Source organism: Cervus elaphus, chromosome 15 (genome assembly GCF_910594005.1).
Source record: "Cervus elaphus chromosome 15, mCerEla1.1, whole genome shotgun sequence".
Taxonomy (NCBI): Eukaryota; Metazoa; Chordata; class Mammalia; order Artiodactyla; family Cervidae; genus Cervus; species Cervus elaphus.
Window position 1 is genome coordinate 64,105,386 of NC_057829.1, and position 24,994 is coordinate 64,130,379.

General features: G+C 40.1%; 1 protein-coding gene across 1 annotated transcript in view; it reads right to left on the bottom strand.

The window, feature by feature from the left end:
• The window catches only part of LOC122708909 (dynamin binding protein), a 113,849-nt gene that overhangs the window by 74,498 nt on the left and 14,357 nt on the right, over positions 1-24,994 (bottom strand). The window contains exons 2-3 of the mRNA XM_043925727.1: positions 6,688-6,841; positions 5,026-5,148 (exon numbers count right to left, since the gene is read on the bottom strand). Of these exons, the coding sequence (XP_043781662.1) occupies positions 5,026-5,148; positions 6,688-6,832 (268 nt within the window). The 5' untranslated portion in view covers positions 6,833-6,841. The remainder of the gene's footprint in view (positions 1-5,025; positions 5,149-6,687; positions 6,842-24,994) is intronic.

Sequence of the window (24,994 nt, forward strand, 5' to 3'; positions counted from 1 at the left end):
TATCATACCCTTACCCTGCTCGAATGTTTACCATGGGACATGAAGCCTTTTTCCTATTAACCAAGGCTTCTTCTATAATAATCCTATTCTTACTACCTGAAATATATTAAAAGAAAATAAGCTTGCTCTGAATATTCTCCAAAGAGATTTAGTTACTAAGCTACCAAAAGAAAGTGTTCCTGAAAGTCACTCAGTCGTGTCTGACTCTTTGTGACCCCATGGACTATACAGTTCATGGAATTCTCCAGGCCAGAATACTGGAGTGGGTAACCTTTCCCTTCTCCAGGGGATCTTCCCAACCCAGGGATCAAACCCTGAATTGCAGGCAGATTCTTTACCAGCTGAGCTACCAGGGAAGCCCAAGCTACCAAAAGGCTGTTCTTATGTTTTCACCTCAATGCAACCTGGCATTCACATCCAGATATAACCTCCCCCTGCCCCATCCCCAGCTATCCAATATTATCTCACCTCTGAGAGCCTAATTCCACACAAGGGGACTTTCATTGTCTCCTAGACAAGCTTCTCCATCCAAAACCTTAGCATATTTCTCTAATAAACTTTAGAGGTCTACACACATCTTGGTCATCTGTAATCTACTAAAGAAATTATCACTTATATCAACAATTTTGACACTTGTATATTTATACACTATACAGCTCCTAATGTAAGATTTTTGCATTTAGTGGTAGGCACTAAATCATTCTCACTGATTTCATACTGATTTGCTTAGATGTTCCTGAAAAATAGGGTCTTGGTCCTATATTTTTATTTTCCCTTTAATTTCTGATTCAATATCCCACTGGTCAGAGCTTGGGGTCCTGAGAATTACAAGTGACTTTTCCCCATTCCAACAGGACCACAGAAGAAACTCACTGGAGACATGGCTACTATTCAGACACAACAAGCCTTTTAGTGAATAAAAATAAAAGTGTGTCATAACTCCCACTCTATTGGCTTTGAAATGAACTGGCTTTTTTAAAGCTGCAGAATCAGAATATTTTCTTGTAATGCCAGATCTCTATGAAATCCTTACAGTAGGATTTGTTTCCCTATTTTCTGCTGAGTGAGTGTTTTGATAGGCTTTATTATCTGCAGACTGTCATTCTGTTGATTATTTCTATATAGAAAGGTGAATTTTTTTTTAAAGTCACAATTTAGTCCCTGAGAAGTACTTCAGAGATAATTTTGTTGAATACTTTTATTTTATATAGCCCTGTTACTGAGTTTTTTGCATTCTGATTCTTTAGGAATGGAGGCTACTTGGTGGTCATTTCCAGATTTCAAAAACAACAATATGAGGAACTCCTGGAATACAGTGACCAGATTTTGAGAATAGAAAAATAAGAAGTGGGGTGACTCTTAGGGTCAGCCTGAGCCTTTTATTTATGGACAATTAATCCCAGTCACCACAGTGCTTGTTTCTTCTGGTTAAATTTTTATATTTGAACAAGAAATTCATTAAGAATAAGATGATAAGAAGTCCGAGATTCTGAATACAAGTAGTCTGGCTCTGCAGGTATTAGGTCCTCACTGAATCCTAGTGCCCAGGGACTCTGCTCTATGCAGACTGACCACACTCTTTACCCAGGTGTCCGCATGAGCCGTATCAGAACCTTAATCCTGACATCTCACATGCAGGACACCAGAAATTTATGACACAAGTGCTTTAAGTGATAATTATCATTTATCTATTTATAAATAAATTTATCAATTTAAATTTTATTGGTTGTTTTGGGGGGTAGGGAGGTAGTCTAGAAGCATGGGGTTGTAAGCAAGGAATAAGCATTCTGTATTGTGTAAGGCAATTAAATATTTCATCACTCTCACTTTTTTTTCTCTTCTCTTTCACTGTCTTTTCTTTGCCATACTCTCATTTTGTTTTTTTGTTGTCTCTCTCTTTTCCGCCCCCTCTGTATTTTTTAGGATAGCACTCACATTGATCTTTCTAAGAGACAAACTTGTTTCTGAATTTAAATATAACTCAAACTATAGGGAACAGACCAAAACAAATGGGAAGCTTCAGGGAAAGGACAAAGGGTGACACCTGCTGGAAGAACCACTGGTGGTTTTCATTCCAAATAGAATCTCCCTGGAAAATGTATATACACACAAAACTTCATTATCAAGAAACAAGGCCCCCTGAAGCACATTTATGAGCTCCAGGATGAGAACAATAAAATAGCTAATTTTTACTGAGTGCTTACCCTGTGCCAGATGCTTTAATGTATAACCTTATTTAGTCCTCACGACTACCCTGAGGTAGGTATTATCATTTGTAGATAAGGACACTGAGGCCAAGAGAACTTAAGTAATTAGACCAAAGTCAATAGCTACTGAGTTGTGAAGCTGGATTTAAATCTAGGAACATCAGAATTCTTACCCCCTAAACTATACTGCTGGCTCTAACTATATAAAATATATGTTTATTAATCATACATACATATAGGTAATATAATTTTATAGTTAAAATAGATATACTTTTTCTCTTATTTCAGTGATACTTCTGAAAGGTAAGTAAATAACAACTAAAGGCAGTATGGTAAAACAAACCAGATCTCAAACATTATCCCACATGCTCTTAAAGGTTTCCAAATCCCTCTCGACATACAGTAAATCACAGAAGAAGAGAAGCTTCACTGCTACACTGAAGGATCAAAGGAAAGGTAAAGAAACAACAGGGAACTGGATTAATAGTACTAGAGGACAGGGATAAAGGAATGTATACACTCATGAGCGGAGACACTGATCTTCATAAACCATATGTAGTAAAAAAAAAAAAAAAAGAAAATCAGAAGAATTAAAATTACTTCTGTGTCTCATGCTAAACTTCCCAGAAAAATAAAAATTGTATACATATACCTAACTTTCCCATCTTCAAAGGCTGTATGTCCTAATCAGAAGACATACAGAACTAAAAGATGTGAAAAGCATAGAAGGAAAGAAAGCTGAATAGTCAGTGTGTTAACTGGCAGACAGCAGAGTATCACAGAAGAGAACAAAATAAAACCATAAATAATATATCTCTTTCTATTCTCTCTTTTCCTATGCACCCCCTGCCCAACATTCTTTCCTTTTGAGATCTGCTTATGTTTTTAAGGGGCTTCCCAGGTGGTGCTAGTGGTAAAGAACCCACCTCCCAATGCAGGAGACTTAAGAGACTCGGGTTTGATCCTTGCGCCAGGAAGATTCCCTGGAGAAAGGCATGGCAACCCACTCCAGTATTCTTGCCTGGAGAATCCCATGGACAGAGGAACTCCTCAGGCTTAACTTGTTAAAAGCTAGTTAAGATAAGATCTATAGGCTCCAGGATCCAGCCGATCTTGAGTCAGTCTTCGGAGAGGTGACTTGTGGCTGAAAGGTCCACACCAGGGTCTTCATGAGAATCCCTTGGGTGGCCCTGGGATTCCTGAGGTGGATTTTAACTTTAAAGCAAGTTCACAACACATTAGTCCAGTCTTCTCAAGGGAAGCATTCAGCAGAAAATCTGTTTAGTACCTAAGACAATTTTGTGCTTAGTCTCTCAGCCATGTCCAACTCTTTGAGACTCCATGATCTGTAGCCCACCTAGCTCCTCTGTCCATGCCCATGGATTTTTCAAGCAAGAATGCTGGAGTGGGTTGTCATTTCCCTCTCCAGGGGATCTTCCTGACCCAGGAATCAAACCCACATATTCCATGTCTCATGCACCGCTTGTGGATTCTTTACTAACTAAGCCATCGGGAAAGACTACACAAGATACAATATGAAGTAAACAAACTAATTCCAGAAGCCACATTCTCAAATTCCTTAAATGTTGTAGACATACTGTACCTTCCCATATAGTATACTGTTACACACAGAATAATAGATAACAAAGTCGTATCAATGTTGTTAGCCACTGGGCTCTGGCCCTTTCTCCACACCTTCTGACTGGTCTGACGGACGTGGACTCAATCCTCCAATGGAAGAACTGTGAGTATGAACAGATAATGTCCCCTGCTATAACATCTTCCTCTATTTCTGTCTTTGCAACACTGATTTAGCAAAAATGTATTCCGAACAGAGGTAGGGCTCAGTGTAAAGTGAAGACAAGAAACTGTGACAACTGATTTTGAGGATTAAGGTCAAAATCCACTTTTCCTTTCTTCTCACTGAATAAAGGTTAGGGAGTTTGCTTGGTCTCTCTCCCCACCTCTGTGCACACTCTCTTTCATATGTGTACATGGTTTAAGAAATTAAGCCTATTCCAGGACTTCCCTGGTGGTCCAGTGGTGAAGAGACTGTGTTTCCATCGCAGGAGGCATGGGTTTGATCCCTGGTAGGGAACTAAGATCCCACATGCCATGAGGTATGGCCCAAAAAAAGAAAAGAAAAGGAAATTACGTCTACCCCTTTAGAGACATACTCAAAAGAGTAACAATATTAATATATCCAATAAATCATACAATTCTGATGACTGCTGTGAGTCACAAAACTGCACTGATCATAAGCCTCCGTTCGTGGAACACTACTGGTTTCTGTGCTTATGCAGAAACGTATGGACGGACGGACGTGGTTTAGTCACTCTTTAGACATTCTTAAGTCTTTCAGAGTACATGAAGCAAGAAATACTTGAATACAAGAAATACTTGAGACATGACTATGACCATCTGTTTAAAACCACTTCCTTTTAAACCTGTTCTGATGAGAACTTTAATAACATTACCTAATAGTTGGGTAGGAAAGGGAATGTTTTGCATCTCTGCCTTAATTTGCAAACCACAATTCCTGCTCTATTACTGTACATTAATAAAGAAGCCTTAGTACCTAAGACTTGACTACACAAGATACAGAGAATGAAATGAGACTATATTTGTGAGAAAAAAATACTGTAGAAATTATAAAATGTTACTCAAAGATAAGGGTTTATTACTGTCAGCTCTGTCTTAGTATTATTGAAGACTCTCTAGAGGTTACTTAGAAAAATGAAAAAAAGAGCAAGTTGTCAAAATGGACTGACCCCACCAGTATTATTTTAAACAGTCTACTCTTGGGTGATCAACTTACCTCGATGGAGAGGAAGACTGTTCAGCTCTAGGGATGTAAATTCACAGATACAGACATAGAGTCTCTCATCCTCTTTTAGACTTGGAATGGTAACAACTTCTACAAAACTGCTGGGGAACTGTCCTGAAAATAAAAGCAAACATTTCCAGTATTAAAATTCTTTAAAAAAAAAAATAAATAAATAAAAATAAAATTCCTTTTTTCTGTTCGGATACCAGGACAAAAAACTTTTTTCTGAGCTCATTTATAGACCCCAAATTAAAAATTCACTGAGTACTCATAGCTGGAAAATCTATTTTAGAAAATGTGCAATGCACAAAATAGGGTGCCTGCAGAACACAGAGAGTGCAGTTCAATCCAATAAGCATTTAATGGGTGTCACTCTATCAAAGGCACACTGCAGAAGGGAAAAACAGTAAGACAGTCTTGGCCCTGAAAGATCTTAAAATCTAGTTCAGACACAAAATCTAGTTCAGACATAAGCAATATTTCAGTCTGAAATCCAGTGTCAACTCATAGGTATACAAATTGCTATGGAAGTTCAGAGAAGGCAGAAAATGGGTCAGGAAGAAAATGAAAAATTTTATGGAAAAAAACTACAGTTGAGTCTGAAGATGGGCAGGGTTTTAACAGGTAATAGTAGATAGACAGGCCTGTCAGTTGGAAAGCATCAGAAAGTTTAGCTGATTCCACCTTCTATATATCTCTTGCATTTGTCCACTATCTCAAGACTCATCGCCTCGGTCCAAGCCACAGCTACTTCTCACCTTGATGCAACAACTTCCCATCTCGCCTCCCTGCTTTTGGCTTTGCCCTTTCCTATGACTCTTCACTCTGAAGCAGAGAGTTTTGTAAAATACAAGTCTACCTGTGCTTGAAGCAGCAGCCTGTTTCCATAACCCCTTTCCACAGCACGCGCTGTCCTCCGTGATCTAACCTCTAGTCATCTCCCTATGCCATCTCCCCCACCTCAGCCATTCACACTTCAGGCCAGACTGAACTTTTCTCAGTTCCTCCATGCTCTTTTCCTCTTTGATCCAGGGCCCCTGAATAAGCAATCCTCTCTACCTATCCTCTTTGACTTGCTAACTCTGACACACCATATTTATCCTAGCTGAGGTATCACATCTACTGGGAAATAATCTATTATCCCCCAAATATGGGTTAAGTATCAACAGAGTCTGTTCTCAGGACTGTAAGATATACTCCAAGCCAGACATACATAAATACATGCAAATTAAGGCTGGATTTAATACAGATGCATATTGTGGGAGAAGAACTTTTAGCCTCCTCCTGAATTCATGAAAGAAACTGGTGCTAATCTATGTTTTCAATAATAGAAAAAAGGAAACCAGGCACATGCAAAGTGGGAGATAAGTGCATCTAGGGTACAGGGCAACTTCAATAAATTTAGGTCACCCAGGGATTTAGGAGGGCAGCTGGTACCTAACCACGTCAACCTTTTAAAGGAACCTGCAAGGAGAGATGCAATGATAACAGACGGTCTCTCCTCGCTGGTAGAAACCATGGCAAACACATACAGAAAACACAAAAGGATCTGAAGTTTATTTATTGGGCTTGCCATTAAACCTTAATTTTTAATATGGAAAGAAGGGAGGGCCTATGGCCTATTTTGAATGTGAAGAAGCATAAGCCTCTTACCTGTCACATCCTCTTTCTTTCCTAGAAGCCAAAATTCATCCACCACTGCCAATACCTCAATAATATCTCCCACAAAGAGTGGCAGTTCTTCTGACACACTAGGGCAGAAGTCAAAGATGGCTCGAACCACTGAGCCGGCCTCCATCTTTTAAACCTGGAAAGAAAGGTCAAAGAAATGGGGAAGTAGAATTATGTAAGACACTGCAGTATAGACCTATAGCTTGAGAATTATCATTAAGATATAAAGGTACTTATAATGAAGTCAAAGTAAATAAGAAGTTTGTACTTTAAACCAATCAGAATGCTATCTCATTTATTTCTTTAGAAACAATAATTTCCTCATACCTTTTCATTTGATTTTCAAAGTCATTCTGGAATCGGAAAAAAAAAATGACCTATAGCTATGAGTAATAGAAAACATGCAATGTGGAAATACAGACTTTCCAATATGCCTGAGGAAGGCAATATGGAAATTAACATTTTTAAAGTACGAGGCAAGAGGGTACTTTTAAAATATGGTATTTAAAAGGTAGGGAATTGAAATATGGCATTTCATCTATTCCCCATAACTATCTCTTTTTTATTTATTTCTTCCCTTTGTATTTCCACATAAATTTTATTTTTTCAAGTTTAATTGATATAATTGACGTACACCTCTGCATAAGTTTTTGCTTCCCTGGTGGCTCAGATGGTAAAGAGTCTGCCTGACTGCAATGCAGGAGACCTGGATTCAATCCCTGGCTTCGGAAGATCCCCTGGAGAAAGCAATGGCAACCCATTCCAGTAATTTCATGGACAAAGAGAAGCCTAGTGGGCTATTGTCCATGGGGTTGCAAAGAGTTGGACACGACTGAGCAACTAACAGAGTATATTCTGCCTAAGTTTAAGGTGTAAAGCATAATGATTTGACTTACGTACATCATGAAGTGATTATTGTAGTAAGTTTAGTGAACATCCATCATTTCATATAGATACAAAATTAAATGTATTTTAAAATTACATTTTAAACATGTATTTTTCCTTCTGATGAGGGCTCTTAGGATGTACACTCCTAATAACTTTCATACATAACATATGCAGTATTGGTTATACTGATCATGTTGTACGTTATATCGCTAGTACTCATTTATCTTACAGTGAAGTGACTGAAAGTCGCTCAGTCGTGTCCGACTCTTTGTGACCCCATGAACTGTAGCCTGCCAGGCTCCTCTGTCCATGGAATTCTCTAGGCAAGAATACTGGAGTTGACTGCTATGCCCTCCTCCCAGGGATCTTCTCAACCCAGGGATTGAACCTGAGTCTTTTGCTGGGAGTTTATACCTTTTGACTGCCTTCATCCAATTCCACCAGCCACCTCTGCCCTATCTATGGTGACCAAAAAATCTGATCTCTTTTTCTGAGCTTGTTTGTATCTGAAGTATAGTTGACCTACAACACCATGTCAGTTCCTGTTACACAACTTGGTGGTTCAATAGTCCTATACATTTCAAAATGATCACCATGATAAATCTAGTCATGATATGTCATCATACAAAGATAGGAGTTATTAACTATATTCCCCACACTATACATTTCATATTTGTGAATCATTTATTTTACAACTGGAAGTTACTTCTTAAACTCTCATCTTTCTTTCCTCCTCCCGCCCACCTCCCCTCTGGCAACTACCTGTTTGTTCTTTGTGTCTATGACTTTTTTTCTGTTTTATGTTTGTTCATTTGTTTTTTAGATTTCACACATATGTGAAATCACACAGTATTTGTCTTTCTCTGACATTTCATTTAGCATAATGCTTTGATAATTTACATTATCAAAAATGACAAGATTCCATTCTTTGTTAAGAATTAGTAATATTCCATTATACACACACACACACACACAGATATATAATATAACCACATCTTCTTCATCCATTTATCTACTAACAGGCACTAAGTTTGCTTCCTAAGTTTACAGCTTTTGTAAATAATGCTGCAATGAACACAGGGGCTCATCTCTCTTTCTGAATTAGCTTTTGTCAGATAAATACCCAGGACTGGAATTTCTGGATCACACAGTAGCTCTGTTTTTAATTTTTTGAGGAATCTCCATACTGTTTTTCATAGTGGTTGTACCAGTTTATATTCCCACCAACAGTGCATAAGGGTTCCCTTTTCTCCAGATTACATCCTTGCCAACACATGTTATTTGGTCTCTTTAACAGCCAATATGGTAAGTGTGAAGTGACATCTTATTGCAGTTTTAATTTGTATTCCCTGATGACCAGTGGTGTTGAGCATCTCTTATGTGCCTGTTGTCCATCTGTACACCTTCTTTGGAAAAATGTCTAGATCTGTTCATTTTTTTAACTGGGGTGTTTATTTGATGCTGAGTTGTTTATATCATTTGCAAATATCTTCTCCCATTCAATAGGTGGTGTTTTTGTTTTGTTGATAATTTCCTTTGCTGTACAAAAGCTTTTTAGTTTTGCGTAGTCTCTCTCCACAACTACCTTAAAGATGGGGGTGCTGAGGCTCAGAAAGTTAGATAATTTAATTTGTTCAAGATCACAGAGTTTATAGCAGCAGGGCCAGGATTTTGACTGAGGCAATTCTGGTCCCTACTTACTTCTATTTAAAAAAAAGAAAAAGTAATTCGACCTGAATAACAGCAACAGTAGTGCAGATTTAAAATGCATTGAAAAATAAAAATCCATAAAAAGAACAAGAAAGATTATGTAGATGGCGCCTCCAGATAAGAATGAGTACACTATACCACATCAAGAATGTGTTTTCTGTTCAAAGAAGCCTACAGTTCAAACTTGCATACTACCTGCCATGGTATCTGTGCTGTTATAAGACAATGTGTCTGTTATTCTCTGTCAAGGGAGCCTAAGTGCATGCTCACCTGGTGGCTCAGGTGGTAAAGAATCTGCCTGCAGTGCAGGAGACCTGGGTTCCATCCCTGGGTCGGGAAGATCCCCTGAGGAAGGGAATGACTACCCACTCCAGTGTTCTTGCCTGGAGAATCCCATGGTCAGAGGAGCCTGGCAGGCTACAGTCCACTGGGTCACAGACAGTCAGACACGACTGAGCAACTAACATTCCACTTCAAGCAACAGAAAGGGAGGCAATAAAAAGGAAGGCATATGTACTGGAAACCCTCAGGATTACTTTACTCTTCTCCCAGGTCTTTTACAAGAAGCAACAGAAGATCTCCAGAGTGTAGAGGCCCCAAGTCTACTGTTCTTTATTTGCCTCAAGTATTCATTTGGTGCTGGTAGAGATGAGGATTCTAACTTTCATCCCACATATAACTATGCTAAGTCACTTCAGTGTGATTCTTTTCGACCCCATGGACTGTAGCCTGCCAGGTTCCTCTGTCCATGGGATTCTCCAGGCAAGAATATTGGAGTGGGTTGCCATGCCCTCTTCCAGGGGATCTTCCCAACCCAGGGATCAAACCTACATCTCTTATATCTCTGACACTGGCAGGCAAGTTCTTTACCACTAGCACCACCTGAGAAGCCCCTACATATAACTATAACCAACATCAAAAAGCACCAAGTGCCTAATTGCAAAAAAGAATAGTTATAGCTTCATTAAGTTTACATTCTAAGAATGATATGGACAAATATTTAGGCACATAATAAATTGTTTAGTCTATTAATGCAAAGTACCTATAAGATTTTAATGACTCATGCAATACAAATGTTACATATTTCATTTGAACTACTGAGTAAAAAGAGCTCATCTTTGTGTTCAGTTCAGTTGCTCAGTCGTGTCCGACTCTTTGTGACCCCCATGAACCGCAGCACGCCAGGCCTCCCTGTCCATCACCAACTCCCGGAGTTCACCCAAACCCATGTCCATTGAGTCGGTGATGCCATCCAACCATCTCATCCTCTGTCGTCCCCTTCTCCTCCTGCCCTCAATCTTTCCCAGCATCAGATCTTTTCCAATCAGTCAGCTCTTCGTATCAGGTGGCCAAAGTACTAGAGTTTCAGCTTCAACATCAGTCCTTCCAATGAAAACTCAGGCTTGATCTCCTTTAGGATGGACTGGTTGGATCTCCTTGCAGTCCAGGGGACTCTCAAGAGTCTTCTCCAACACCACAGTTCAAAAGCATCAATTCTTTGGCGCTCGGCTTTCTTTACAGTCCAACTCTCACATCCATGCATGACTACTGGAAAAATCATAGCCTTGACCAGACGGACCTTTGTTGGCAAAGTAATGTCTCTGCTTTTTAATATGCTGTCTAGGTTGGTCACAACTTTCCTTCTAAGGAGTAAACGTCTTTTAATTTCATGGCTGCAGTCACCATCTGCAGTGATTTTGGAGCCCAGAAAAATAAAGTCAGCCACTGTTTCCCCATCTATTTGCTATGAAGTGATGGGACTGGATGCCACGATCTGAGTTTTCTGAATGTTGAGCTTTAAGCCAACTTTTTCACTGTCCTCTTTCACTTTCATCAAGAGGCTCTTTAGTTCTTCACTTTCTGCCATAGGGTGGTGTCATCTGCATATCTGAGGTTACTGATATTTCTCCCAGAAATCTTGATTCCAGCTTGTGCTTCCTCCAGCAGAAACTTTTTTCCTATAATGAGATGACTTGGGAATACAACGGAAAAGAGAAATAGCTAGTAACATTCCCCACATCCTCTCCCACCAGATATTTTCTTTAAGTATTAAAAGATATACAAATCTTCCCTAGTGGCTCAGATGGTAAAGGATCTGCCTGCAATGCAGGAGACCCAGGTTCGATCCCTGGGTTGGGAAGATCCCCTGGAGTAGGAAATGGCAACCCATTCCAGTATTCTTGCCTGGGAAATCCCATGGACAGAGGAACCTGGCGGGCTACAGTTCATGCGGTCGCAAAGAGTCAGACATGACTGAGTGACTAACACTCACAATTGAAAATCACACACTGAGGAGGCAGCGTAATGTGAATGCAAATTACTGGGCTCCTGGTGTCAGAGAGATCAAGGTTCGAATCCCAGCTCCACTATATATTAGCTTTTTACCTTGGATATATTACTTGGGCTTCAGCTTCTTTTTTCAAAAAATGGACATAATCCTACTTTCATAATAACCATCAAGAGGGTGATGATAATGATAAAAGTAATTATACTAATGCCTCCTAAGGTGACAAATAGATTTAAGGGATTATATCGTGTAGACAGAGTGCCTGAAGAGCTACGGATGGAGGTTCTAACACTGTCAAAAATACGGTTTTTCCAGTAGTTATGTACAGATGTGAGAGTGGGACCATAAAGAAGGCTGAGTGCCAAAGAATTGATGCTTTTGAACTGTGGTGCTGGAGAAGACTCCTAAGAGTCCCTTGGACAGCAAGGAGATCAAACCAGTCATTCCTAAATGAAATCAACGCTAAATATTCATTGGAAGGACTGAAGTTGACACTCCAATACTTTGGCCCCCTGATGGGAAGAGCTGACTCACTGGCAAAGAACCTGATGCTGGGAAAGATTGAGGGCAGGAAGAAAAGGGGATGACAGAGGCTGAGATGGTTGGATGGCATCACTGATTCAATGGACATGAGTTTGAGTAAACTCTGGGAGGTAGTGGATGACAGAGAAGGCTGGTGTGCTGCAGTCCATGGGGTCACAAAGGGTCAGACACGATTTAGCAATTGAACAACAATGCCTAACATTTAATTAGCACTTCTATATGTAGCACTATGACTTCCCTCCTTGGGTCTTCACAACAACCCTGCTGTATATAGTTGGTTCCCATTCTGCAAGCTCAGAGAGGCGATGTAAACTGTCCAGGGTCACATAGTAAGTCAGACATGGAATAGGAATGCAGATCTGTTTTCAAACCCATAACCAGTATGCTAATAGTGTGAAAGCACTTAGCACAGGGGAAATACAGTAGGTGCTCAATAAATGTTAGCAGTTTTTATTAAACATCATTTCCATAATCAGCTACAAGATTAAATCTGTCAATGATATAGCATCATCAAAGAATGTGATATTTCAAGTATATAAACGCTACATAATTTACTATTTCAACGTGTCAAACGTGGTTAACTTTGACCATGTTTAAAACCTAGGCACATAACATAAATCCTTGCCATCATCAGAAAAGACACTAAACACTAACTTAATAATAAGCTCATTATTAAGACCGTTCCTTACTGTACTCCTCTTTTTTTTTTTTTTAACCTTGTATTACTGTACTCTTCTGTAACACACAGTACCAGTGCTATGTAAGTTTTAGGTTTTTCTCTTTTAATGTCAGCCTTTGCTCTGCTCTCAGTTTATCTCCTCTGTCAACTTTTCTACCTCTTTCTAGATCATTGTTTACAATCTGCTGGGAGTGGCAGGGAACCACACACACACCGCCAAAATTATTAAAAGTGTCTAGATAAATAAAAAGTAAGCATGCTCCAAATAAGAGGTTAACAAACTCTTCTGCAGTAGTAAAGTACATGTGGTAGTGCTAGAGTCCTTCAACAGTTATTTTTTATGTGCTCTGAGGCCCCTTTCTTAGTTTCTGGCTGTCTTCCAGACAGCTGAAGTTGCCAGATGTCAGATTTCCACATAAGGGTGGCGTCAAAAATATTTCTTTCCCCTAAAACAAACAATTTTTGCGAAATCCTTAACCATCTATACATTATTAAAACAACTCAAGGTTGAGCCAAGGTAGATATTATTTTCCTTTTCCTACTACTATTGTTTCTCAAATTTCATCTATCAGACTAAATATATAACCTCATTATCTAAAATATCAAGGAGACAATTAGCATAAGCCCCAGAGAGTGACTTAGAGAGCTACCCTGTTCCATGGAGGAGTAACCTTTGTGAGCTGAAAGGGTTAAAGCTTCTCCCAGAGAACCTTCCAGCTCTACCAGAAAATGACTCAGGAGCAGAGGAGGGTCTGGCTCAATAAATACTTTTACTGACTGACCTCCTACCCTATTGGAAGGAGTGCGTAATCGCTAAGGAATACACACCCTGGAAGTGTGCTGCAGTCAGAGCCTGGCTAAACTACAGGATTTGTGGGTGAGACCAGAAAGGTCTTTATGCCCTCTGTTTTATGTGGAATAGCGTGAATTTCATCTGTCTTCTCTGTACACACTATGAAAAGCAACAATTATTGTTTCTGTCTGGGCCGTTTTAGAAGCCAGGACTGGGCTTCCCTGGTGGTCCACCAGTTAGGACGAGGTGCTTTCATTGTCGTGGCTTGGGTTCAATCCCTGGTTGGGGAACTAAGATCCTATATGCCGTGTAGTATGGCCAAAAAATATTTTGAAACTTAATCATAACTAGTTTACACATAAACTGTTCCACCAACTTTAGATGGAAGCAAAAAAGAACTATTAATACATTGGAAATCAGAATGCAGATGGGCCTGAGAGAAAGCAGAGGAAATAAATGCCTGGATGGCATAATGTCTGGGACATCAGAAAATTTGCTATGACAGCATTTCTTCTCTTGCTGGTGAATGCCTGTCTCTCCAGCTTTGCAGAGTCACTCTGCATGTGAGATGCAAAGACCCTTCATTCTTCAAACCCTCATAGGATATAAAACTCTATGAGGGAGGAGATTTTTGTCTTGTTTTGTTCACTGGTCTAGAGCAATGCTCAGTGAGTAATTTTTGGTGAGCGAATGATTTACTGAACTTCAGGAAAATACAAAGAACTGTTCATATCAAAATCTCTACTTCCACTTATCTGAAACTAAATTAACCATCTCTTCTCCACAAAGAGTTTATCATCCAGCTTGAGTAACAGTGTCATATAAGCCTCTCAGATCAAACATCAGAATCTGATACTTCTTCATCCTCTATAATCCAGGCAGCACACTAACCGCAACAGCTACCATTTGAGAATTTATCACATTCCGGACACTGAGCTAGGAGCTTGTACTATCACCACACTGCAAGGTGGAGACCAAGCTGCTCGAGTCAGGGTCCCTGGCTTCAAATCCCAGTGCCACCACTAAACAACATACTTAACTCTCTGACACAAAGCCAAACCAGAAGCAGAATTCAAGTCTATTTGACTCCAATGCCCACGTACTTTTTATTGTAAATGTTACTATTTCTCTTACATCTCACTGGTTCTTCCTTCAAAATCACTGAATTTCCATTTTCCTCTCTTTAGTTCTCCAACATTTTATTATGTAAAATTTTCAAACAGCCACGCCGAAAGAAGCTGACACCCACCATGTAGAGTCTACCATTAAGATGTTACTGCGGACACTTTGTCACATATCATCTAGTTCCCCATTTTTCAATCCATGCTATGTTTTAATGTATTTAAAATATTTTTCATTTTATCTTTGATGTATTCAAAATATATAACAGATATTTTCCCCAATACTTCAGCATATATCTTGCTAAGTCACTTCAGTCGTGTCCAACTCTGTGAGACCCCGTAGACGGCAGCCCACCAGGCTCTCCCGTCCCTGGGATTCTCCAGGCAAGAACACTGGAGTGGGTTGCCATTTCCTTCTCCAATGCAGTAAAGTGAAAAGTGAAAGTGAAGTTGCTCAGTCGTGTCCGACTCTTAGCGACCCCATGGACCGCAGCCTACCAGGCTCCTCCATCCATGGGATTTTCCAGGCAAGAGTACTGGAGAGGGGTGCCAGTGCCTTCTCCATCAGCATATATCTTAACCAGAGTTTATTATTTGTTTATAACGCATTTTCTTTTGGGGAAATGCCATTTTCCTCTCTTTTTGGCTAAAGATACAATTTTTCTCCTCACTAATCTGTCAGTGAACCTGGTTAATCTTTTAAACGGTCAATTTTTACACATTACACAGTTGCTTAAGAATTTACAAGATTTTCCTACTCTCTATAATGCATTCACATATTCAATAAATTTTAGTCAAGCCAAATAGAGTCAATCAAATTCCCATGCAGGCTAAAAATCTGGCTCTGCTGGATAGGCTAATCAGTTGATGACTCTTTAACCCAATATTCTTTAAAGATTTATTCTCTAATTCCGTTGGAGACTAACAGGAACATTTAAACTCTCCTCTATTGTCCTAAGCAACTCAACTCCTATCCCAAAGTATCTACCCTACACAGGACAAAGTAAGACCCTGTAGATAATCTGACCACTATCTAATAAGGAAACAGGCTTCCTTCCATGAGGAAGAGATCGAGAGAGCAGAAAATTGATTCATAAATCTGCAGTGATTTTTCTTTGTTTTTGGTGGAGGGAGCCTGGCAGGCTATAGTCCATAGGGGAGCAAAAAAAGGAAACGGCAACCCACTTCAGTATTCTTGGCCTGAAGAAATCCATGGACCAAGCAGCCTGGGGTTGTAAAGGGTCGCATGCGACTGAGTGACTTTCACTAAGGATATTTTAACACTTTCAATGGACTAAAGACCTTGGCAGCAATCTCTCTAACCAGTTTTACTTCTCTGATGTACCAAGGAACATTCAAGATGTTGTGAGATGAGCTGTAGTTCCTGCACCCAAGAAACCTGGCTTAGTCCCCACCATTTCCCCAAAACATGATGAGGACACTAATCATATTGTCCCCAAATACAAGAGCTCTATGGTCACTATAAACCTGGGGAAGGCTATAAGCCATATTTCTCTCTTTCAGGGACATTTTACTAATTAAAGATTGAGTCAATCCAGCCAAGAACTCCTTTTTAATTCAACTTATCTGGCACAGCACACTTTTTTTAGGTCAAACTTTATATTTTTTTAAACTGTTTCTCACTCCACTTATTCATAAATAGTCCTTGTGCAGTCCTAACCAAGCAAAAGGCTCTCTGCTCCCATAAAGCACTTTCTGTCCAAAACCTGTTCCTTTGTTTACACGCTGTTTTTTTTATCCATGGTGGGCTCCACTGTCTCTCCACACATTTAAACTGCCTCCAGATGATGCCCTTCTCTCTTGCTCAAGCCCATATCTGCTGTTCCTGTCTCAGTCCCTTGTTCTTTTATCACCTTGCAGTTCTGTGAGAGATCAGGCTGAACATGTAAAAGTTGCAGCCATGAGAGTGAATGTATTCAGTATTAATGAAAACACATCCAGAAATAAAAATAACACTTAAAAAAGTATATCATGCAACCTGTGTGGCCATCAAAAGAACAGGTAAACATATACATACAATGGAGTATTATTAAAAAGGAAGGGCATTCTGACACATACCTCAATGTGGATGAACCCTGAGCATACTATGCTAAGTCACAAAAAGATGAATACTATGTGATTTCACTTATATGATACATCAATAGTAGTAAAGTTCATAGAAACAGAAATTAGAAAGGTGGTTACCAGGGGATGGGGGGAAGGAGAATGGGTACAGAGCTTGTTTGTGACAAGGAAAGGTTCGGAAAATAGATGATGATGATGGTGGCACAACAAAATGAATGTATTTAACGCCACAGAACTGTACACTTAAGAATGGCAAAATGGTAAAGTCTATGTTTTACATAGACACACATATATATATATATATTTATCATAACAAAGATTTTTAAAAATCTATGTCATAAGATGTGGGAGAATGTAGAAGGCAGCCTAGTAAACTTCAATAATTGCTGACAAGCAACATATCTACAAGTCTGGACATACTTCATTAAAAGGAAATCTCCTGAGATGACAAACTTTTCCCCTGAAAGAAAAGTGAAAGAAAGTGAAAGTCGCTCAGTCATGTCCGACTCTTTGCGACCCAATGGACTATACAGCCCATGGAATTCTCCAGGCCAGAATACTGGAGGGGGTAGCCGTTTCCTTCTCTAGGGGATCTTCCTAACCCAGGGATAGAGCCCTGGTGTCCCACATTGCAGGCGGATTCTTTACCAGCTAAGCCACAAAGGAAGCCCAAGAACACTGGAGTGGGGAGCCTATCCCTTCTCCAGTGGATCTTCCTGACTCAGGAATCAAACCAGGGTCTCCTGCATTGCAGGCAGATTCTTAGATATTGATATCAAACCTGAAACAGACTGAGAACACTGAATATTAAAGCCAGGGTTGGGTGTCTTCCATTCCCCCTTCTAGGTCTGTCTGTCCTCCCCTCCTCCACCTTGCTCTATGCTCCATGAGGCTGACCCACAAGAATTGCATCAAAGTGTTCCCTTGCCTCTGGCTTCCAGTTTGGTTCAGCCAATGAGCATCACCAGCAGGAGAACTGAAGGCAGAGGGATTGTAAGGTTGGGTGTTTATTCCCATGCATCTTTTCCAGCTGGGCTATGAGTTGGCTTGGCTGTGTCATTCTACTAAAGGCCACAACTAATATAAGGAAGCCCCTCAAAGCAGCTCTTTTTCTTGAGTCAGGTAACAACCCAGTTTCCTGCCCCTTGAGGCCTGGGTGGCTCACTGGCTATCTCTGGGGTACAGTACAATTCTCCAGTATTTTCCCTACATCTGTTCCTAGCGGGACCTCCTCAAATTACCCAATTTGAGTATGCCTTCTACATTCTGCTGAGCCCCTGACAGATACAGCCCAAAAGGATTCTTTTGAGTTTATGAGAACTATGCATGAAAAAATGGAGACAGAAAATACAGGAAATCATACAAAGTTAGTTTCTTAAATCTACCATCCTAAATCTAGATGAGAGATAAGAGGGAGAGAGATAAATTTTGAAGGCTTAAAATATATTTAGAAAAAGACTAATGCCTGGGTTCCTGTGCACCCACCCTTCAAAAAAAAAAAAATCCCACTGTTGACAGATCTGGTGCATGAGCCCAGACTCCAAATTGCTTTCAAATTCTGAGCAATCTATTTCACAATCCATTGTGTCCTAGGAAAGTAGGACACAATGTGTGAGAGCTTTGAAAAGGTACTATATTCTTTCAAACAGCACTGATGACACCTTGCAAGTGCTTCCTAATATTGCTCAATTTAGAGTATAAGTCTTTCTGGACTTTCAGAATCAAATTTGTGAAGGGATTTCCTGAACTAGATGACAGTTTCTCTTCCTTTCCTGTTTGCTCCTACAAAGTGGGTGTGCTGCAGGAGCCCATGTACATCTTTGCCAACCTGAGAAGAGCTGGAAGAGGGTCCCCTTTGGAGGGAGTCTCCAGTATAGGTTCCTGCAAAGGAATATGTTTGCCTGAGCATCTGGAAAGTTCCTTATGTCCTGAAACTGAACTCTCCATAAAACATCAGTTTCGGAGAATGGAAATCCATGTAAAAAATTTCAAATCCAAGCAATGAAAAGTAATCTTTAACCTCAAAAAATAATTGCACAGTTCTCTTATTCTTGGCAATATAGGACTAATAAGAACAGGCTCTTTCCTCTGGGCGAAAGGGTAAGAGGTGTCAGAAAATGAAGCTTAAATCTGTTTCAGGAAGGAAATGAGAGAAGCTAAGGAAACATCATTTCCTCCTCTGGTTTATGTCACCAGAGCTCGTTGTGGACAGAAGGTCAGCAGTCACTGCCAGGTGATTACTCAAATAGCCAGCAATAGATGAAGGGGAAAAGTAGATCCCATCTTGAGCATGGTGGCCCCCATGAAGCTGAGCAGCATGGCCTGGGCCAGCTGTCCTCAATCAAGTATCTTTCTCCAACCCACTGTGCTCTCCTGATGACAGCAGCACTGAGTCACAACATGCACTTTGCGAAACATGTTATGGAATACTAGACTGTAAGAAAAAATAAAAAGCCTGCTCTGACGTAGGAGGGATGATCAGAGAAACGAGGGTAGAAAAGGAAAGGAATCTGCTATCATAAACTGTCTTACGGGGTATATTACTTTTTGTTTATTTCAAACTTGTCCCAAGTTGGAAGGCAACAACCTCAACAGACGGAACAGGACACAGATCAGAGTTTCCACCAGTCATGGAAGGGTCCTTCAGTCCTCTTCAGGATTTAAACTGAATAGTTCTCATCTCAAACATCTAAATAGTTCTAATTTCTTTTGACAAAATTTAAATTAAGAAAGCTTCAAAGACTTCCTTGGTGGTCCCATGGTTAGGAATCTGTGCTCCCAATGCAGGGAACCCAGGTTCAATCCCTGGTCAGGGAACTAGATCCCACATGCAGCAACTAGGACACAGTTCAGTTCAGTAGCTCAGTTGGGTCTGACTTTTTGCGACCCCATGAACCGTAGCACGCCAGGCCTCCCTATCCATCACCAGCTCCAAGAGTTTACCCAAACTCATGCCCATTGAGTCAGTCACGCCATCCAACCATCTCACCCTCTGTCATCCCCTTCTCCTTCTGCCCTCTATCTTTCCATCAGGGTCAGGGTCTTTACAAATGAGTCAGCTCTTTGCATCAGGTGGCCAAAGTATTGGAGTTTCAGCTTCAGCATCAGTCCTTCCAATGAATATTCAGGACTGATCTCCTTTAGGACGGACTGGTTGGATCTCCTTGCAGTCCAAGGGACTCTCAAGAGTCTTCTCCAACACCACAGTTCAAAAGCATCAATTCTTCGGCACTCAGCTTTCTTTATGGTCCAACTCTCACATCCATACATGACTAATGGAAAAACCATAGCCTTGACTAGACGGACCTTTGTTGGCAAAGTAATGTCTCTGCTTTTTAATATGCTGTCTAGATTGGACCCAGTGCAGCCAAACAAATACATAAATAATAGTAATAATAAAAAGAATCCGCCTTGCAATGCAGGAAATACTGGTTTGGTTCAATCTCTGGCCTAGGAAGATCCCACAGGCCACAGGGCAACTAAGCCCATGTGCCACAACTACTGAGCCCCTGCTCTGGAGCCCTCAAATTGCAATTACTGAGCCTATGTTCCACAGTTACTGAAGCCCAAGTACCTAGAGTAGCCTCCTGCTCACCACAGGCTTCCTTGATAGCTCAGTAGGTAAAGAATCCAGAGACACTGGTTCGATCACTTTCACTGGAAGTAGAGACAAAGCCCTCTTCAGCAACCAAGACCCAGCACAACCAAAACAAAATTAAGTAAATTAAAATAAAAAAAGAAAGCTTCAGGACTGACTCTCCTCGGATAGCTGTTTCAACTGACTTAAAGGATTCCACACTCCACCCCCACATTAAGCTGATATTTTTCTTCTTTAGTTATTTTTTAAATTGCTTATGTATCTCTACATCAATTTTGTCTTTTTCGACAAACCACACTGGTGGAGGAAGGTCCCAAGATTAATATTTCAGAATTACCAAATTTGAGGAAATATACATTAAAGACATTTTTCAAATGGGTCAACCTAACAATTCCTTTAAGTACTCGCTCAGACTTTCATTTCTTAAATCCTGCATGAATCTCAATTATGAAATTTAAGAATCACTGACTCATAAGTATATACACTGGACATGTCTGAGCTAAGCAGCCTAGTGACACATTAAAATTAACAGCTCCAAAACGCTGTGTCTACAATAAATGCCCAGACAACAGAACCCATAGCAGCTGCAGAAGCACAGATTAACTTGAAACTACAAAGTGAAACTTCAGGGTGAAGTGCAGCTAACAAGGAGCAAGACAAACATGTGATAACAGGCGGTTTTTAGGACAGTTTCCAGGAGATGTCTAGAAAATTTATTAACCTAAGCTATGAGGATAAATAGCACAGAGATCTGCAAGGTAAGCGTCTTTTTTCCTTTCCTTATCTCTTTCAAGCATAGGCTTGTTTTTTGGCTAAAGAAGATTTAAAAGATAAGGCGCTTCTCTACCCTTCAGATATTCAGAGTATAAAATATTCTTGATATTTTGGAAGAAAGAATCAGGAAAGGAATTTAGAAAACTAAAGATTCTGAGGAAGAAAAATAGGGAAGAAAGAAATTGTGCAGCTGGAGTTAAAAATAATTGAGACCACTCTCAGGGTGAGTGATTTTAGGTCATTCTATGCAGTACCAGCATCCAAGGACCATGGAAAAGAGGGACCAGCAGTTTTATCTGTTGTGTTGTTTTGTGTGTGTGTGTGTGTGTGTTGTGTTGTTTAGTCTCTAAGTCATGTCCAACTCCTTTGAGACCCCATGGACTATAGCCTACCAGGCTCCTCTGTCCATGGGATTTCCCAGGCAAGAATACTGGAGTGGGTTGCCATTTCCTTCTCCACGGGATATTCCCGATCCAGGGATCAAACCCATGTCTCCTGCATTGGCAGGAAGGTTCTTTACCACTGAGCTACCAGGAAAACCCCTCTACACTCTTTTCCTATGAGTCTGGCATTTTTCTTTTTTTTAAGATTCCATGTACAAGTGAGATCACATTTATCTTTCTCTGAATTTCTAAAGTGCACCTCTTTCAGACAGTTGCTATTTACATTTAAAGTAATTATTGATACTGCATTTGTTTCTATTTGCCCTATTTTTTGTTCCTTAAAGCAAAGAAGAACTAAAGAGCCTCTTGATGAAAGTGAAAGATGAGACTGAAAAAGTTGGCTTAAAACTCAACGTTTGGAAAACTAAGATCATGGCATCGGGTCCCATCACTTCACGGCAAATAGATGGGGAAACGAAACAGTGACAGACTTTATTTTCTTGGGCTTCAAAATCACTGCAGATGGTGACTGCAGACGTGAAATTAAAAGATGCTTGCTCCTTGGAAGAAAATCTATGACCAACCTAAACAGCATATTAAAAAGCAGAGACATTACTTTGCCAACAAAGGTCAGTCTAGTAAAAGCTATGGTTTTTCTAGTAGCCATGTATGGATGTGAGAGTTGGGACTCTATAAGGAAAGCTGAGCACCAAAGAATTGATGCTTTTGAACTGTGGTGTTGAAGAAGACTCTTGAGAGTCCCTTGGACTGCAAGGAGATCCAACCAGTCCATCCTAAAGGAAATTAGTCCTGAATATTCATTGGAAGGACTGATGCTGAAGCTGAAACTCCAATACTTTGGCCACCTGATGCGAAGAGCTAACTCATTTGAAAAGACACTGATGCTGGGAAAGACTGAAGGCGGGAGGAGAAGGGGATGACAGAGGATGAGATGGTTGGATGGCATCACCAACGCAATCGACAAGAGTTCGAGTAGGCTCCGGGAGTTGGTGATGACAGGGAAGCCTAGCACGCTGAAGTCCATGGGGTCGCAAAAAGTCAGACACAACTGAGCACAGGAACTGAACTGCTCTGCAGTAAAGAGAGCTCCACTTGCCACAACTAGAGAAAGCCTGTGCAAAGCAACAAAGACCCCGTGCAGCCAAAAACTAAGACAAATTTAAAAAGAAAAAACTTTCCACAGTCTAGATTTAATATTATACCATTTCACATACAATATATGAACTACATAATGGAATAATTCCATTTACCACACCATCCTGTCCTTTGTGTTACTGTTGCCATATATATCATTTCTACTTTGTGTTACTGTTGCCATAGATATCTGTGGTAGCTTTAAAGTAGATTTCAAAAATTTTTTGATACTGCTCCCTATTTCCTCTCCTCCTGAGTGTGGGCCATACTAGTGACTCATTTCTAACCCACAGAATACAGTGGTAGTGACAGTGTGTGATTCCCAAGACTAGACTGTGAGGACACTCAGGCAGTCTCATGCAGAAGCCCACACAGTGAAAAACTGGGGCCTCCTGCCAGCAAGCACGTGAGCAAGCATCATGGAAGGAGATTACCGAGTCCCAGCCAAGCCTTCAGATGAATGCAGCCCCCACCAACATCTTGATGGCAACAAGTGACACATTCTGAGCAAGAAACACCCAGCTAAGCCACTCCTGAATTCCCAACCCACAGAAACTGTAAGATAATAAGTATTTATAGTGTTTTAAGCCACTAATTTTTGAGAAAATTTGTTACACAATGATAGATAATTAATGTAGTATATTATAAATCCCAAAATACAAGGCCATTTTTGTTATAAACAATGAGTTGTCCTTTAAAGAAAAGGTCTTTCACTTTGGCCTGTACAATTACCACTTCTTGTGTTCTTCACCCCTTTCCGCAGATCTGAGTTTCCTTCCGTTATCATTTCCTCTCAGCCTAAAGAACATCTTTTAGCATTTCTTGCAGTGTAAGTCTGTTGACAACAAATTTGCTCAACTTTAGTTTATCTGAAAGCATTTTAATTTTACTCTCATTCTTCTGGAAGATTTTTTTGCTTAGTACAGTCTTTTGGATTGGTGATTTTATTTTTCTTCTTTCAAATTTTAGAGATGTTGTTCCATTATCTTCTGCCTATTTCAGATGAGAAGTAACCTGTCATTCTTATCTTCATTCCCCTGTAATATCTTTTTTCTCTACTTTTAAGAGTTTTCTCTTTGTCTTTAGTTTTCAGCAATCTGACGACAAAGTGTTGAGGTGTATAGTCTTCTCATCTACCCTGTTTGAGGTTCACTGAGATTTTTGAATATATAGAGCTGATATTTTTGATTAAATTTGGGGAAATTTTGGTCATCATTTCTTCATCTTTCTTCCTCTCTTTATGAGATTCCAATTAGACATATCTTAAACTACTTGATATTAACTCAGTGGCACTACAGTTCTATTCTCTCCTGTCCCCAATCTTTCTTCTCTCTGCATTTCAGCTTGGATAACTTCTATTTATCTGCCTTATAGTTCATTGGCCCCTTTCTTCTGCAGCATCGCTCTTGCTCTTAAGTCCATCCAGTTAATCTTTACTTCAGCAACTATACTTTGAAGGTCCCTATCATTATGTCCTATTTACATCAGCTGCTTTAAATTCCTCATGTGCTAAATCTATCATTTCAGTCATCACACAATGCATTGTATCTTTCCCTCTGGGTTCTCAAATGAATGTCTTAAGTGTTCATCAAGGTCTCTCACCTCTGGTTTGACTAGACATTCAGTGTTTCTGAGCAACGTGCACCCTCAGGTATCTCTGCTCAGCTCTTAGCCCCACAGAAGCCACTCTGTGTCGGGCCTCACCGAGGCTTGCCCTGGGCACACCCCTTCCAGCCTGTGGCCAAAGACCTGAGATAAATCCCCAAGAAGATTCCTGCTCCTATATCCATTTGCTGCTGTCTACTTCTTTACTCAGACCTACAAATCTCAGCCCTCTCAGAGCCATGAAAACAAAAGCAGATGGCTGTTGTAATAAGCTATTGAGATGTTGCAGTTATCTGTTGCATAGCCAAAAAAAAAAAAAAAAAGACAAAATATGATGTTAGTTTTTTTGACTGGATCAGCTGAGCACTTCCCTCTTCCATCAAACATGCATAACTCTTATTTTCTGGGTAAACTATTATCTTCTAAGATCCAGCTCATGGTACCTCCTCTACGAAGTCTACAGAATTAGTCCTTATCCACTACCTGCTCTATAGGGCAGGGGTCCTTTTTGTCTGTTTTATACACTGATGTATACTGAGCATCTAGAGCACTGCTTGGTACATAGCAGGCCCTCCATAAATAGTTATGGATGACTTAACACACAACTAATTTAAGTTATATATCAAAATGTACATTCACATTCCCAATCTTACAGGATCTCACAGGAC